At 34.1% G+C, this 16,750-nt stretch overlaps 1 protein-coding gene across 1 annotated transcript in view; it reads left to right on the top strand.

Moving 5' to 3' along the window:
* Positions 1-16,750, top strand: part of LOC108910349 (protein unc-13 homolog B) — a 465,101-nt gene that overhangs the window by 52,012 nt on the left and 396,339 nt on the right. The window contains exon 2 of the mRNA XM_018715183.1: positions 15,385-15,414. Within this exon, the coding sequence (XP_018570699.1) occupies positions 15,385-15,414 (30 nt within the window). The remainder of the gene's footprint in view (positions 1-15,384; positions 15,415-16,750) is intronic.

Genomic DNA, 16,750 nt, shown 5'->3' with positions numbered 1-16,750 from the left:
TTAAAGCAAAGAAAAATTGAAAACAACATTTTGACGAGCCTAAATTGGCATAAAGATTGTAAGAAGTCTAAGAACTTTCTAAATTTTTATTTTGCGATTGTTTCTTCCAGTAGCGCCCCATAATTTTTGTGAAAAATATAGCCAAAATACCTCATTTAACGCCACAGGTTTCAGTTGAGACTTAAATTCTTCACATTTGTCACTTTATTCATATTGTGCATAAAAACTTAGTTTCAACATTCTCTTTTAAAAACTGTTAATACCTGCATTTCAATGGCGTGGGCTTCATGGAAAAATGTTTATATGACAAAAATTTTTACAATCCGTGATTGTGAAAATTTTTGTCATATAACAATTCAACTCTAAGAATATTCTTAGAGTTGAATTGTTATATGACAAAAATTTTTAATTTTTTATTTAATGTTCAGAAGTAATTATAATGACCATTGGTTAAAAAAATAATTGTTCAGAAATATGAAATATACAAAATAATAATTAATTCCTGGAGTTTGGAACGATTTTCCTGGCTCACCCTGTATATTCTTCAAAACGTTTAGAGTTTGATGTAGGCGACCAATGTGCTAATGATAGTAAAGCGATATTTCATCACCCCATTTTGCATTTTTTTTTCAACGAGGCAAAGAAGACATCATTATAAGAAGAAAACGAGTTACCTATGATATCTGTCACGCAAAGGGGCATTATACTCTCCGCATGCAACACCGCTATTTTGTAAGATTAATATTCCTGTCTAGCATAAGCCGTGTCTCATTTTTAAGGAGGAATTTCCCATGTCTCGCCAAGAATACGTGTTGGAGGCTTTGAGTAGAATAAATATGTTTCACCAGAAATACGCTTTATAATGGCGTGTCAGTGTCTCTAAATATAGACTTGTATCTTTTGCGTTGACTGTACACCATTCAGTCCCCATAATTTTCAATTTTTCAAAATAGTCTTAATATGCTGTACATGTAGAACTACTACTATTGGATTAATGGGACATGCTGTATTTCTCTCTTAAAGTTTCAAGGCATAAAGACGCGCTCTCCACCCAAAAATATCAAAATTGGACCACACTTTACATCGGATTCAACAAATATGTGCTGCGACTATTGTTTTTTCATTTTCAATTGAAACTACATAAAACTTTCTCGATATTGTTCCCGTTAGCAACAAATATTGAGAGCAAGTTCCAGAAATCTTTTATTGCCCCTTAGTGTCGCTAAATATAACGGTGTTTGTTTGACAACGCGATCGTGACCAACAAGAAAGAAACAATTTAATAATATTTCAGTAACCCGCTTTTTGCGGTCGTTCGGCGAAAATATATCAATCTAACGGCGTACGTGCGGCCTCTCCAAGAGCTCCGGTTAGTATACTCTACACGAGTTTGCTTTCTCGGGGAAAATCAATGGAGTAACTGTTCCAATTTAACAATCGCAAACTTACGACAATACCTTGTCACATCTCAGCCACGTTATTCGGAGTGGCAAAGTACCCGAATTTACTGTAAATCACACTCCGCCGTTCTAAATTTGGAACCCCATTCAAGGAACTACAATTTATATATTGAATTCGCATGTAGACACTGGGAAAGTAGTATTTGTGATTCCGGAGCGTCTCTGGAATTGGGGTAGACAGAGAATCGCGCGCGGTGACGACACACGCGGTTGTTGTATTGTGTCGGGCTTGCTCCTGATCGGGTCAGAACAGAGGAGACAGCAGGGGTTTTCCGTCGAAAGTCGCCCTGGCAATGTTTTATTTTTAACTTTCAACACAAAGTTTCCTGTAAAAGTTGTATGGTCCTTTGAAGCCAGCTAATGTCCAGCTTACAATTAGATCCAGTAACTCGGCTTATGTACTTCCAACACAGTTGGATCTTACTATAATAAATTTTATACAAAATTATTCTAATACTTCAAATATTCTAATATTCTTGGTTCCCCAACTTTCATGGCGATTGAATTTGCCGAGTTGGTCTTGACGTTCCGCGAGACATATTGCTCTCTTCTTCAGGGGAAACTCTAGGACTGGCCCCTGGTGTTTCAATGCATGGCTTGTATTCATTAGCCTCTGCCGTTCTGGTTCTTGATTTTTAAGAATGAGTCGTTTCAGACAGTTCTAACCCTTATCTGAAATTCAATTCTTCTGGATTCCTATTACATACATCCCTGTAGAGTCTTGGCTTCTGTCATCAGTGTTCTGGTATTAGTTAGGTCTAAGTGTTCCGCAATTTCTGATTTTTCTTGTTATTATTCTTGTTACTCTTCAAGATCTTCATCATATCCAACCTACATAGCTCGAAAGGTCCTATATCGAGGCTTGCCTTTTTACGAGAAAGGATCCAAGACATCAGGAAGCACCTAAAGGAAAATAAGAAGAACCCTCTTACTAGACTACTACTGTACATTTTTTACCAGAAAATTAGCTGAAGGGATCTAGTGGGCAGAGACTGACCACAGGAGGATAAGTTACTGAGCAACTTCTTTTCGAAAAACTTCACAAAAGGAAGATTCTAGATACGTCTTGGTTCATTATTAACTTAGCTTATGTGTAACTACAAATGTCTTTACCAAAAACCTATATTTTTCCGTAGCACCAAGGATAATTGCAAAAGAGGAAATCATCAGCACAGTGGAAGCCACATGCCGACGTCTTCCCCAAGAAACCATTGAAGGAGTAAGGACTGATGAAGTACCAAACCTCCGAAACTGAATTTGTTTAACAAAAAGTCCTAGCCATCAAAAAACTAAAGGAATATGAAAAATTTATTACACTCTTGGCTGTCAAGGAAAATGCAACTGTCATCTTCGACACAATAGAGTACACATCTAAAGTGGAGAACATATTACAAGACCTGGTTATAAGAAGATCAAGAATCACTCAATCAAGAGAGGGATAGGTAGGTCTGCGATTCAATCATTTAACATTCCCAAGGAACTACGTAGGGACCTTATTTCTTAATAGTTCAAGAATACAACAACTTCAATGCCTTCCAAAGGTCCACAAGTCGAACGTACTACTACGAGCAATAATGAGTGAGACTCCAGATGACATCCTAGTGACATTGTTGTTCATAAAAATACCAATCAAAGAAAGCTTTGGAAGTGCTTCACCGAAGGTTCATCGCAGAGGACAAGGGTGAGAATTTAACAGTATTTGTGAAGACTGTGCACCACACGGACCTTCGTCTCCTTTGGGGACCAGTTTTATGAATAAACTGAAGGAGCAGCCATGAATTCACACTTGTTTCCAGCTTTGTCAAATACTTACACGGAAGTCTTCGACCAAGAGCGACTCTCAAGCAACAGTGTTGGTTCAGATATGTTGACGAAACATTTATGTTATCTGAATATAGAATTCTTGAACTACATCAATAGAATACATCCGGAGATAAGCTGAGCCCATCACCACCTAGCTGAGAAACAAGGTATCTATAGTCAACATAGTAGAATCCAGAAAAATCGATACAATTTCAGTTGAGACGTGAGTTTAGAACTATCTGGAATTTGTAAAAGACCCATCCGCAAAAATCAAGGACCAACGCGACATGGAACAACGACTACGAGCCATGCATCGGAACCAACCAGACGACTTACTCTTCAATTTATTCAAGTTTTTTCTGGAGAACAGATGGCAACACAATAAGGCTGGAGTATTGGAGTCCACAGCCTAAGGTGCTTATATGCATTATTTATAAATTGTGGTTGTAAATGTCTCAAAGCTAGTCCTTAGAAATATACAGTAAAGGGTATAAGAAGTACTTATAACTTTAGATGGTTTCAAAGCTGAAGCTGAATTTATAATTGTTTAGGCAATTATAAACCTCGTGTTTGATTATTCTAGCAAATATTAAATAAAACTAATTTGTGGACGTCAGTAATACCAGGCTTGTTATCATTACGACCTATTGCTTTTACGAACACTTACATCTTTAATATACGTCCTCCATATTTTATGCCCCTGGAAAATAAAGTTGCGCCCCCAAGGTGCAGGAAAACAACGTCGCTGGTCCCGATTCCTGGAATATGGCTTCCTCGATATCAACCGTGCATAGTCCATGGCGATATATCTTTATTTAGAATTCGTCTGAGACGTCGTTGCATTTCGTCGATGTAAAAGTCTGGAGATATAGATAGCTTCAGTTCAATGCAAGTCACTATCGATTACCTAAGGTCCTGACCTATGTTCTAGGGGAAAGGTGGAATATATTCATAAATCGTTTTAGAAACTATAACCCAAAAATAAATCCGGCGTAATCACAAGAGTTACAGTTCGTTTAGTAAATAGCAAGCTCTATTGATTTGGTCTATATTTAGGCAGCTCATATCTTTGATGGGTTAAGAACAAAATAACAGGAATCGGCAACGTTTTCGTGAGAATTTCCAGTCTCGCAAGCGCTCGAGCTCATTTGCTTATATTGGCTTATATTACTCGTGATATAATGTACTATTTTTGCGGAATCTCATACTCTACTGTATCGATTTTTTTATATGACACTTTTTACCCAAAGTTATAGAGACTTATATATAGAGCCCTGTTAGTACTGTCGAAACTATATATTACATTTCCTTCGATTACGAGGCGCATTTTAAAAGCCATTTCCTTAACCAGCATCTAATTTGCCGTTGCCATTGTGGTTAGCGGATAGATCTAAAACTCAATTATATCCTCCGCTATTCGTCGATGTTCGATGTTGCTCTTTCTTTCCACTCTCATTCGTTACTTGCCGCTCATTCTCCTTCGGCGAATCCGTTAAATTAGTAGATTTGTTTTAATTAATTAACCCGTTTCAATTTGCGTTGGGACGAAAGGCTTAATCCTGTATACGCTCTAAACTAAAGAGGAATTACCTTTTTAGTGCAGCCGTCGAGTAAGCGGGGATTCCCAAGTCCCCCAAAGAATCGTAATTAAGAATTTGAAAGTAAAAATTTCGTTATTTACTCGGTCCGTCCATCCGTCTTTATTAAGAGTTTCTTTGTGGACTAAGGAAACATAGAATGTCGAAGAAAGATAACTGCAAAAAGAGAAGTTGGTATAAGCATTATATAAGTCTGTTGCAGGACGTTATTTTCCAGAAAAATAGATGTTTTCAAATTTTTTAGTAAACACGAGATAACTAATCATTGATCCATTATTATGATCACGAAAACAATACTGTAACAAAAGACAAGACTCGGAAGGAATGAGCCAACTCAGACAGTAAAATATTTCAATCAACAATAATTGTTGAAAAGTTAAGGGTTTTCAAGTATGTTTAGCGTCGTCATAAAGTCGTCGAGAGACTAGTACCTCTTGTCACCGGGAGTAATAAATTTGCAAAGCCATTCTAGGGAGAAGGCCTCATGAAATTTAGCAATGGTCATGTGTTGGGCATCTGGTATCGACTAACTGCGTCGGTTCAACCCATAGTGAAGGGAAAAATCGATATTTCTAATAACGCACGAAATACATTCGAAAAGACGTAGGAATTCCAAGATATTTAAATAAGTTGTTCGAATGTTGTGAGGAAAATAATAATAGATCAAATAGCTGACAATTTGCTACAAATATATCGCTTGACATTCTCCAGTTCTAATAGTCCCGTATAAATGTGATCTATATGACACTGGCATATATCTAAACGTTTTACATTCGAATAATAGGAAGCGATTTACATGAAAATCTATACGCTTATCGAAAAAAATATTCCAATCTCGGTCTGCAGATCATTAATCTTGTCTACCTACACGAATACGGAACTTTTCTTGCTCGGTAAATATCCATTAAATTTAAGTGTGCGTAAAGGTTGGCCGTACAAGAATGAGGATACTAAATTTATGTCCATTAAGTGACCGTTAAGAGCACTTTTGGCGTCTTACACTAATCCAATACCTGGTCACTCGATTAAGAAAAACCCTTGACGCTATTTATTTGTAGGTACTGTAAAATGCGTGCTCGTAGAGAGCGGGACTTCGTATAAGGTTGAGCAATTGTATCACATTTTTTGTTAAGTGTCCCTTTGGAAGGAAAACGTCCAAGAGCGTGTAATAGAAGTGCTTTGCTAAATTAGGTCTGAGTCTGCAACATAAGTTAACTGAATAATATTCACGTAAGCCTCTGTCTTTAAATGTTTCGAGATTCAGGGTGTAAAGATCGATTCTATTAATAATTTGTATAACAACACTCACATGGATCAAATACCAACAGTTGTTCATTTTCGACGACACCAGCAGCAACAGGAACAACGACAGTAATAGCATAGTAGAGGTAGTAGTAGCAGTAGTAGTTGTTGCAGTTACCGCTGCTGTAGATCTGCTTTGGCAGTGTCAAAAATCAGTACGGGATCAGATAATGGAATAAGTCAGCAATCAGCGTGAGAGAACAACTTACTTGAGCACCAACATGGTAAGATCTTCATCAAACAACCATCAAGAAGCAAGACTGAAAGCTGCTGTAATTAGGCAAAGTTATTTACATACAGTGACAGGGGATTGTGGTCTGAGAAGATATGGCTTTCTCATTTTCAATTAAGTTAAAGCAACCGTATATAATTTTAAGAGTTTAAGCTCAAAATAGGGAGGAAAAAGGGTTGTCATTAGTTATTAATATTAAATACTTATGAGTGTGGCTAACATATAACCTGCACAGTATATCATGTCTTCAATGTCACTTTTTCTACAGCCAAGTATTGCTTTGTACCTACTGGCAGAGAGCGACCTACTACTCCTCATATGCTTCGAAGAATAGTTGTTTGCAAAAATAGCACTAACTAAAAATTAAATACTTGTAAGGAAAGTAACCTTTCCTGGAAATTTGAGAAGATTTAATGTGTTTTAAAATGCCCAAGGCAATTTTAAATTCGGTAAATGGGGCTTACCATAATTTTCTTCACATCAAATGTGGACGAAAGACAAAAAACAGAAAAAGAAAATAGACACAAAAAATCACTCTAAGCCCTTGCGTAATAAATGATATCACAACCAAGAACGGTGGTGACAACATTTTTAAAATTAAGGCGATGTTTCACATCGTATTAGCTACTATGTCCTGTACAAATTTAGTTTCGTACAACTCTCTCGGTTTGTACAACTCTCTCGGTTTCGAGAATTCAATACCTGTGTATGTTTTATAAATTATCAGAACATGTACCTTTCCTGTTTTGTCCAACTGATTTATAAAACTACTCAATAATTCTTATTAATTCATGTATAAATAGTATCCTAAAAGCATTCTGCTGGGTGTGGGTATGTTTATAATACCGTACGCTTTTATCTGTATGTTCAACAGTCGTGTAAAGTTACTTAAAATGTATTGTCAGTTGTCTCACACCTTGAAGAACACTTTTATGAGTAGCACAGTGAAGAGATATCGTTTCTTACTTGCTTAGATTTTTTAAACAATTGGACAAAATATTCATTGAAAATTGTGCATAAAAACGCCCCCCTTAAACCATTAATGCTACTCCTACGTCAAGGGTAAATATAATTCTTGTATCTTTAACCCACGCGTGGGATGATTTGAGGAACTGTACTTACATTATTAAATTCAAATCCATACATTGAATGGTGTAACGTATTTCCTTTACCTAAAGTTATGTTTCCACCCACGTGACTAAAGATGAATCAATTCCCCATCTAGAAATTCCGGTTTCAGTCTACAAATAGTAATATTCGAAAATATTAAATGCGAATAAATTAATTATCAAGAAAACAGTATACAGGTTCGGAAAGTCCCCATGGTACATCGGCCGTTACGTGAGAGCGATAAAGTAAGTCATAGAAATCCGTGCGATAGACAAGGATGGTTAAATTGAAGACGTTTCATAATCTGAATAGTCAGTCCCACTTTTAACTCGAAACGGGCGGTGACTATTCAGATTATGAAACGTCTTCACTATAGCCATCCTTGTCTATCGCACGGATTTCTTTGCTTTACTTTGTCGCTCTCATGTAAAGGCAGATGGACCATGTGAATTTTCCAGCCCTGTATATACAGCTGCTATAAAAATATGTAGTGAATAAATAACATCATTTCAGTTTATTTCAGTTAACAGTATCATATTAATTTTTTACATTTATAGATCCATGGCAATATTGACTAAATTTCCATTTTGGAATTCTTTCAAAAGTCTGTTGAAGAAATTCTTTAATAATAAACAAAATAAGTTTCAGTATAAAACTGTCACCTTGTTAGCGATACTAGCAAGCCATAGTTCTACATTCAAGTGTCCAGTAATTTGTCATTGTTATGCATAGTTGTAGAAGTGTTTAACATAGCAAGCCTAGGAATTATGACACATTGCCATAATTTCAGGTAACCTTACAAGGTCTTCGTATAAATTTTGGTATAGCGTTAGTTAAAGTTCCTGCCATGGATTCTGTATCAGATACTTGCAGAGTGCTAAGGTGTGTTTAATTATAATTCTTGATACTATTAGCGACATTTATTCCTTTTAATTAACGACTGTAATCGTTGTACGCTTACGGCTGCCAGAATTATGATTCGTTTTAATTAAGCACCATAAGTAAACTTTCCGGGAAAGCTTGCTTGGGAAAATTTACTTTTACTACCGGTCAAAAAAATCAGGAAAAAAAGGTTACGAAAACAAGTTCCTCAATTAAATAGTATTTCCTTCCCGTGTCTTTAAAAAAACTTAATTCTAAATTTTTTAATGTAATTTCGTAAACCATATAGCTAATATCTTTCACAGGTCTCTGGGCCACAAATATTACTCAAGGCTTAATATACGAGTATTGCTTATTTATTAGTCCTCACAGTTAAAGAAGTCCTGGATTAATGCAAGCTTTATACGGTTTTCGAGGGTATGAAAACGTATTTGTTAGCTAATTTTTAAATTTAAATATTGAAGGACAAAGATGTTACTAGAAAAAAGGTGTGTAAAATTAAATATATACTTTATTGAGATTGCTTTACATATTTTTTAAATTTCTACTGACTGTTAATTTAAACCAAATTTTTCATTGTACTTTAAGAAAGCTGTTTAATCAATTAAATAATGTTCTGTATTATTTGTCTTTAAGTATAATTCAGAAATTTATATTCCTTAAGTTTATTTAATATTATTTTCCATTTAGGACGTCAAAAATGATATTTTTTCTAAAAACATTACAAAATATTTTATTTCTTAAAATTACTAATTATGCAGTTTTCCTGTTTCTTAGTGACACTTACTTTAGTCTGTAAAAACCATCCTATTGTATTTCCTAGTACGGATAAATACGCTTTGATAAATTATCCGTTTCTATTGCTGAATAAGTTGCCCTAAAGTTTATATTAAAAAAGTTACGTTGGGCCAGAAAAACTTAACGCTACACCTGTTACCGAGCAGTCTAGTTCACTACTGTGGAACAAATCGACACACGATTTCTTGTGTTAGGGTTTTGTTCTACATTAGCAAGAAATAATAAAATAATTTCTTTTTAAAAATATATTTTTTTCCGGTATTTTTACTTTATTATTAGGTTTAAGTTAATACAAGCAAATTCAAAAATTGTTTTCCTAAGAAATTCATCAAATGGTGGCAAACAATGTTCTTCGATATCCAAAATCACACATCACAGTCTGTTAATATTGCGTGAAACAACTATTGTATGCTTTTTGTATTGTAAAATCACAATCGTAAGAAGACTATAGTAAAAATGAACAGTAAATAAATTGCGATTTCTTTTTACTGTAATTCCTTTTTTCAATGTAGATTGTTAGAATATTTGTTGGAAGATTTGGCAATAAGTCATCATATCTTAAAATTGATAGTATACATAAAACTTACTGTGCAGCATTTTTGCTTTAAAATATAAACAACTTTTTAAAATTACGCCGCCCCTCGTTATCTCAAATCACTTTTTTACAAAAGCCAAAAAACACAAAAGAAATTACCGACTTCGGTGAATAGAAAAAGATAAGTGGGAAGAAAATGAATGAGTGACTTCAAAGTATTCAAAATATACGCTTAGTTAAATGTTAATAGGGGTTTCCATGTCAAGATAATTTTAAGAAAATATGGAAAAGAAAGGTCCCTTTTATATTTTCTTTGAAAGTAATACGATTCTATATATAAATCCCTATTGTGGTTGTCACATCGGGTGTTTTATTTCTGCCATTATAAAAGAAAGTTAAAGTCGAAAAATTACATTATTTCATGTAAAGACACTTCAAAGATTTGAATTTCATATCGACAAAAGGGTTTTGCAGTAATATTTCTTCCTTTAACTGTAATGAGCAGGTCAAAAGTTTAAGACTTAAAGCCTCAAATTGTTCAATTACCGTAATATAACATTTATTTTTTTTATACCTTTTTACTACCTAAAAAAAACATGAAAGATCAAATGTATACCGAACTCCAAATTAATTAATACGTTATAGTCCAGGCGCTAAAACAGTAACAGTATTCTAAAAAACCACTGCTATATTCAGGGAACAACAAACATACAAAAATAATGAAAAATGACGTCCTTCGACATATTTTTCCCTATAACATTGGAAGAAAAATGTCGAAAAACGGGTCAATTTTGGTTATTTTTGTATGTTTGTTGTTCCTCTGAATTTAGCAACGGTTTTTTGGAATAAGCAATCTCGGATTCTTATTCTACATAATATTTGGGATTTTTCTGTACAACAAAATAGATTACTTACAATACTTACTTAATACAAATGCCTCGAATGCTCTATCGTCTGGACTATCATTGATATTTTTCATTCTGATATACTGGCTGGTACTACTAAATCTAAAAAAAAAATCCCGTAAGCTCATAAATACATACAATTTAGTATGTCAATAATTTTAACAGAATCTTCATTCGTTGGTACTTGCTACAGTCTATTCCAAATAATATTTTTTACATGACATATCAAATTTGTCACGTCTTGTATATTTTCCAAGACTTAATCCTAACTGACAAGAATTTTAAGTGACTTATCTTACTGATGGGTCGTTTCTGGTCCCAACTAATATCGTTGACCGCAATTTATAAGGGGAATTCCTTTGGGGAAATTTATGAAGCCTCGGAAGGACCCTCAATTTGTTTCCTATAAGGGTTCCTGTAATGACATTTTGAATTTGCAGAATTGATGAGGACATTTTTATTTCTGACCCGTTTGTTTATTAAAAAAAATATTCTAGTTTATGAAATTAGGAAATTTATAATTTTTTTACCAATGAAACTTAACCAATATCTTGAATTTAGCACCACGAATTAAAATAAACAACGTGATAATTATACAAGGACAGCTGGAGGCTTTTGTTATACATTTTAATCATAAATGTAAAGGCTGATCGAAAGCGTCAGCCGAGAATTGTAAACAGTTTCACTGAAGGGCTCTTGTAGCGAACTGGAGTCCCGACTGACAATGGATTTTATTGCTCACTCAGAATAGACTGTTATATTGCCACTCTGACCTTTATCAAGCAGAATAGTCTACAGAAATTCTCTAGAACATTTTTTGTCGTCGCTATAGACCGAAGTAAAGTTAATTGCTAATAATAAAACAACAAGGTATAATAAAGTGCTGATACAATACGAAACCACAGTTAAATTTATTTACAGAGCTTGTCCGATTTTCCCAATTTTACCACAACAAATTATTTACATATTCGTTGCGTTGAATTTTAAATGGAATATAATTTTAATCCAATAAAACTCTGGTCTTACATTGACTACGTGTTCTAAAGACACACTGCATATTCTTTTTCAAAGTACGTAATGATGGAAGTTTTGGCGAGAAATTGTTATTATTCCCTGGCCCTACAGTGTCATATCTATTCGCAGTTAGAATTTTTCCTAGTTATAAATGTCAACCGCGTCGAGGTACCTAATTGGCGCCCAACTATAGGAACGTGGAGCAGACTCCGCTGACAATAGCCCAGGAAAATTGAATCAGTAAACTTCAGGGTAACAACTTGTGCATAATGCAAAATTAATTATGACATGTAATGAATTTCAAAATAGCGCAGAATTGGCTTCAGTAGAAGTTAATTTGTTACTACTTCGCTTTGTAATTACCTAAACTGCTTAGTTGGTGTGCAAAAACTGCTAAATTTAAATTAACTGTTGTCGTTATATACATTTTATGTTAAAAATTGACCCTCTCTGCCATTGCATGTGCAGTTCATCAAGGAAAACCCTGCATGAACGGATACTATCTGAAATGTCTTTGTTAAAGTGGTGAAAATAAATATCTACTATAAAAAAATAATTGATGCTGTTGTGTAAACTAAGGAAACCTTCCTCAAATATACAATTCTTATATTCGACCACTTATCTGTCTGCTTTTATAACTTGGTCACTGTATCTGAAATAAGAATAAAATTGGCCAAAACCGCTTGGAGGCATGCAATAAAAATCCCACAGGCCCTTCTATGGTTTCTCAACGAGCCCTCAGGGAGGGCGGGGATCTCGTTTCACCATACAATTATCCACACTTTACCAACGTTTCTTTTTACAATGACGCCAACAACAAGCGAAATTAACTGGAAAAGTTTGTTCGAAACATTTTTTTATATGACTATAAAAATATATTTAACATTTGCAAAGTTGGTCGTACTGCCACTTTTTTATCATTTACATTCTTTAAAATCTATAAATCCACTGTGAAAGAACTACGGTTTTCACTGAGGGACATGATTTAATCCAAATGGGACCGGCAAATAGCTTAAGAGGATATGGAGTCGTTTCAATTGAATCAGAACCCTCTACGCCAAAGGCAAATAAATATATGCCGTAGGGTCGAACTCAATCTGGCTGTACTCTTTGTACACACTGTTAGAAAATGCAGAGGCATTTGACATGGTCTTGTCGTAGCCAGTGTTGAGCAAAGATGATAGAATTTTATCAAAATATGATAAACAAAATTTAAACTTTAATTTAAAAATTTAAATTTAAACTTTAACTTAAATTTAAAAATAAATATAAATAATAATGATACCTTATTGGAAACTAGAATACTCTTCTTAGGAGTTATTAATAATATGTTACTGTTGTCGTAGGCAGCGCAATTACCCACAACAGTCTCAGATCCATTGTGCATGCTGTTAATAAAAGATATTAAACCAGATCCGGGCTTTGTGCGAAGGCAAATACTAGTTGTAGTCAAAGATATTTGTGTCTTTTACCAATAAGCAAGTACAGTGATGGTGAATCTCGTCTTCATATCCGCATAATCTTAATGTCGCGCTGATACTGAGACCAATTCTAGTGAGGTGCTTGTTTAGATGTTCACGATTCGTTAGAAGCAAAGTAATTTCCCAAGCAAGGACGATTTCAAGGTATTGAAAGGCAACGAATTGAATTTGGTTCGGGTATTCGCACAGGCCAGAGATTTATGCTCTGGTTAATGAACTGCGAGATCCCAGAGCCGAAATCTATAGAAAATCTATAAATGTATCAGATAAAAATGCCTCATAAATATATAGGGACTTTAGATTTTAGAAACTGGTTAAAATTTTCAATGCATTTCTCGCTACAGGGTAGATTCGCGTATTTTATTTGTCCGTCACGTTTCCACTCGACACATTCCGGGCGAATTTGCATTACCTCTCGGTGCTGTCACAAAGAAAACAAACCGAAGCCAACCGCAGTTTGCCCTGCAGGATAAACAAATTAACCGGCGTATTTTGTAAGTAATGCGGTCACCTTTTTTCGACTATAAATATTTAAATCCGTAGCACTTCAGGACCGCACTGGGAAATGAATTTTGGACCGTCGCCGTCGTCGGCTCTCTGCTGATTTGCATGCATTGCAAATGTTGGGTCTGGCTGTTTATAAGTAAGGCGGCGGCGGCGGTTACACTGGATGCGAATTCGTACGAAAATCTGTTCGTACAAAATATCCCATTGAAATAAATACGTGTACTTACATGTGAGCTGTTACACTGTAGTATGAAACAAGTTGGATCGATTTTACGTTACAAAAACTATAACAACAAAGCCGTGTAACCTTTCTGTTTGTACGAATAAATTGTGAGAAATTCGTTGGTATAATTTCGTACGAACCGATTTTTGCATGAACAAGGTAGCAACAGTGTTACTCTCTAGAACTAGAATCTAAATAAAATTAAACATACACATGAGTCGGAACTGCCTTATGCAGAGTGTTTTTTTATGTACGTACAGCAATACAGGGGCGTATTCCATGGATAACTTTGCATTTTGGTTAAATCAAAAGAGGGTCCTAGAAAACAAAGAAGACCTACTAGATTAAACAATTAAATACGGGTGTTCTATTAAAATATCATTTAGAATTTGTAAAATTTACATGTCACGCCACTGTTCATCTATGCTTCAATCAATTATTTGTATTCCCAGGACATTGCTTATTTATAAACCACGTATTGCATATTAAGCTTCCTTATTTCTACACTTGTTGATACATAATATATTATTTTAATTGTAGTAATTTCCTATACTTGGAGTATATTACCAACTGATTGCTAGTATTTTCCATCATAAATAACTCATTTGTTCCTGGTTAATCTTCAAGAAAATAATTCGTAATAATATATTTGTAGTAATATTTTTCCCTTAATAATTTGTAGGGGTTCTGCCATTATTAAAAAATTAAATGCAGATTATAGTTGACAGTAAGTTAAAGAACAGAGCAAATTCAACTTAGGAGGGGGTTGAGAGATTTTATTCTTTTGTATAAGTACTATTTCAAATCAAAACTTTGCATCTCTCCTTTTTTTGTTTGTTTTTTTCGCGAAATTACCCCATTTTTGTCCTCTATAAAAATCTCACAATGTTGTCGCCACTTTTTGGGAATTTTATAAGTTTATTTGATATACAATTGTTCTTCAAAGAAAAATATTTGTCAAAGAACATATTTATCATACAATACAATTGATGTCCCTAAAAATGCATAACAAAACTAATCGTTTATTTACTTATGATTGTTTTTTGAAACAATAATAATATATTATACATTTAGTTTCAGAAAGAAGGAGGGTTTATCTAACTTGTCTTGTTAGTATAGGTCACATCTTGCAACTGAATATTAAATCAGTTATCCCCAACCGATTCAGCTGAAATTTTGTATACGCGATTAGTTTGGATGACAATGCATGGTTAGTTGTGACGTCATTATAAATCTAATATGGCGGACCAGTTATTTTTTATGCACCCCCATGATATGGGTATCAAATGAAAGGGTTTGCTGAGAAGAATACGAAAATAAAATGCCGTCACTAAACAGCTTATTTTTAAAAAAATTTTTGTACATGAACTTATTAGTAGTCTAGAAATATAGTCTTTCACCTTTGCTTACCCTTAGCATTTTATATCGTCATTCTCCAACAAAATATTATATTACTTTACATTATTACAAAGCTGTGACTTACTTTTTACTTTTATCCATAATTATTTTAATTAATTCAACTTTTTTGTTTCAGTGAAAAAAGCTCGCTACGTTGGAGCTCAAGGTGAGTGTACATATTAAATTATGTGTTTTGCTTCACTTCAAAGTTATCTTGGCAATATTTACCATATTTAAATGAGAACGCCGATTTGTCTGTATGTTAAGGTGAAGGTTCTCAAAATACTGGAAGTTAAATATTGTTACAAAAATATTTGTGTAGGCATACTCTTGAGATCAAGAGTCGATACCTAGGGGGCAATTTTTTTATTAGTTTTTAACCGAATTTATGTTTTCTTGTACATCAACATCTTCAAATAAAGTAGATTCAGATAAGAGGTACAATACCAGTCAAGTCCTGGCTGTTTCTAGATTACAATGTTGAACGTAAGTCAAAACAGCCCTTTCTACGGTTGTCAGATGTCACATTGTTTAGTTATTACAGCTTGAACCTAGATGGAAAAAGTTATTTTAATAAGGAAAAAGTAAAAAGGAGTAACAATAACAAATAGTCCGAAATTTATACATGCTCCAATATCATTGAATGTCTTTTTATAGAAAAGAATTATGTTGATATCGCAGTTTCAGTAAAATACAACGTAATGGTAGTAATTCTGAGTAGAGTTAGATATTTGTTATAAAGTTACCCGCGTCTTATTTTGTTGCATAAAAAGTACGTTTTATCATATATCCGTATCACAGTTTGTTGCTATTCGTAAGCACAGATTCGTCAACAGTCATCCACAATCCACCAATAAAATTTGTTCGATTTAGTCCGAGCTTATATTAATCTCAATTTCCTGTTTTATTCAATCAGATTATTGGCCACTTAGGTATTTATTTCTGCCAAAATAATTAAAAGTATTCATTGCCTAAGTAAATCATGTAATAAAAATACCCAGTACGGCAACTGTAAGATACCTTTTATGCATTTGACTTTTAAACTGTTTTTTTACACTAAAGCTTAAATTAATATGTTCAGTGTTTGCCCCGTCACTTTTAGAAACTGACTGGAATAGAAAATAATAGTCTTTAAAAATTCACCACATCAGGATGTATCTACTGACAACCATAGAAACATTTATTTTTTTTTCATAACGTCTGTATCTTTTTCTGTTACTTACCTCCTGAGATTAAGAACTATTTGTTTGGTAGACATGTGAAGCGAAGTTTCCACAAGGGATTTACGTTGAAGAGGAAGGACGTCACTTTGAACCTTTCATTTGAATGTTTAATTTGTATTTGTATTGTTCTAGTAACTTATGTATTTTAACCTTATGATTTTGTTATCATTCTTTATTTGTTGAGGACGTTATTTTTTTATTATTTATCATTAACTGCCATCAGCGTAACAACAAATTTTCACAAAAATGACTATCTGTCAAAAAAACTAATTCTCCACA

This window comes from Anoplophora glabripennis, unplaced genomic scaffold (assembly GCF_000390285.2).
Source record: "Anoplophora glabripennis isolate ALB-LARVAE unplaced genomic scaffold, Agla_2.0 scaffold1, whole genome shotgun sequence".
In the NCBI taxonomy this organism is placed as follows: Eukaryota; Metazoa; Arthropoda; class Insecta; order Coleoptera; family Cerambycidae; genus Anoplophora; species Anoplophora glabripennis.
The sequence above is the reverse complement of the archived record's forward strand: the minus strand, read 5'-3'. Positions and strand labels throughout refer to the sequence as shown.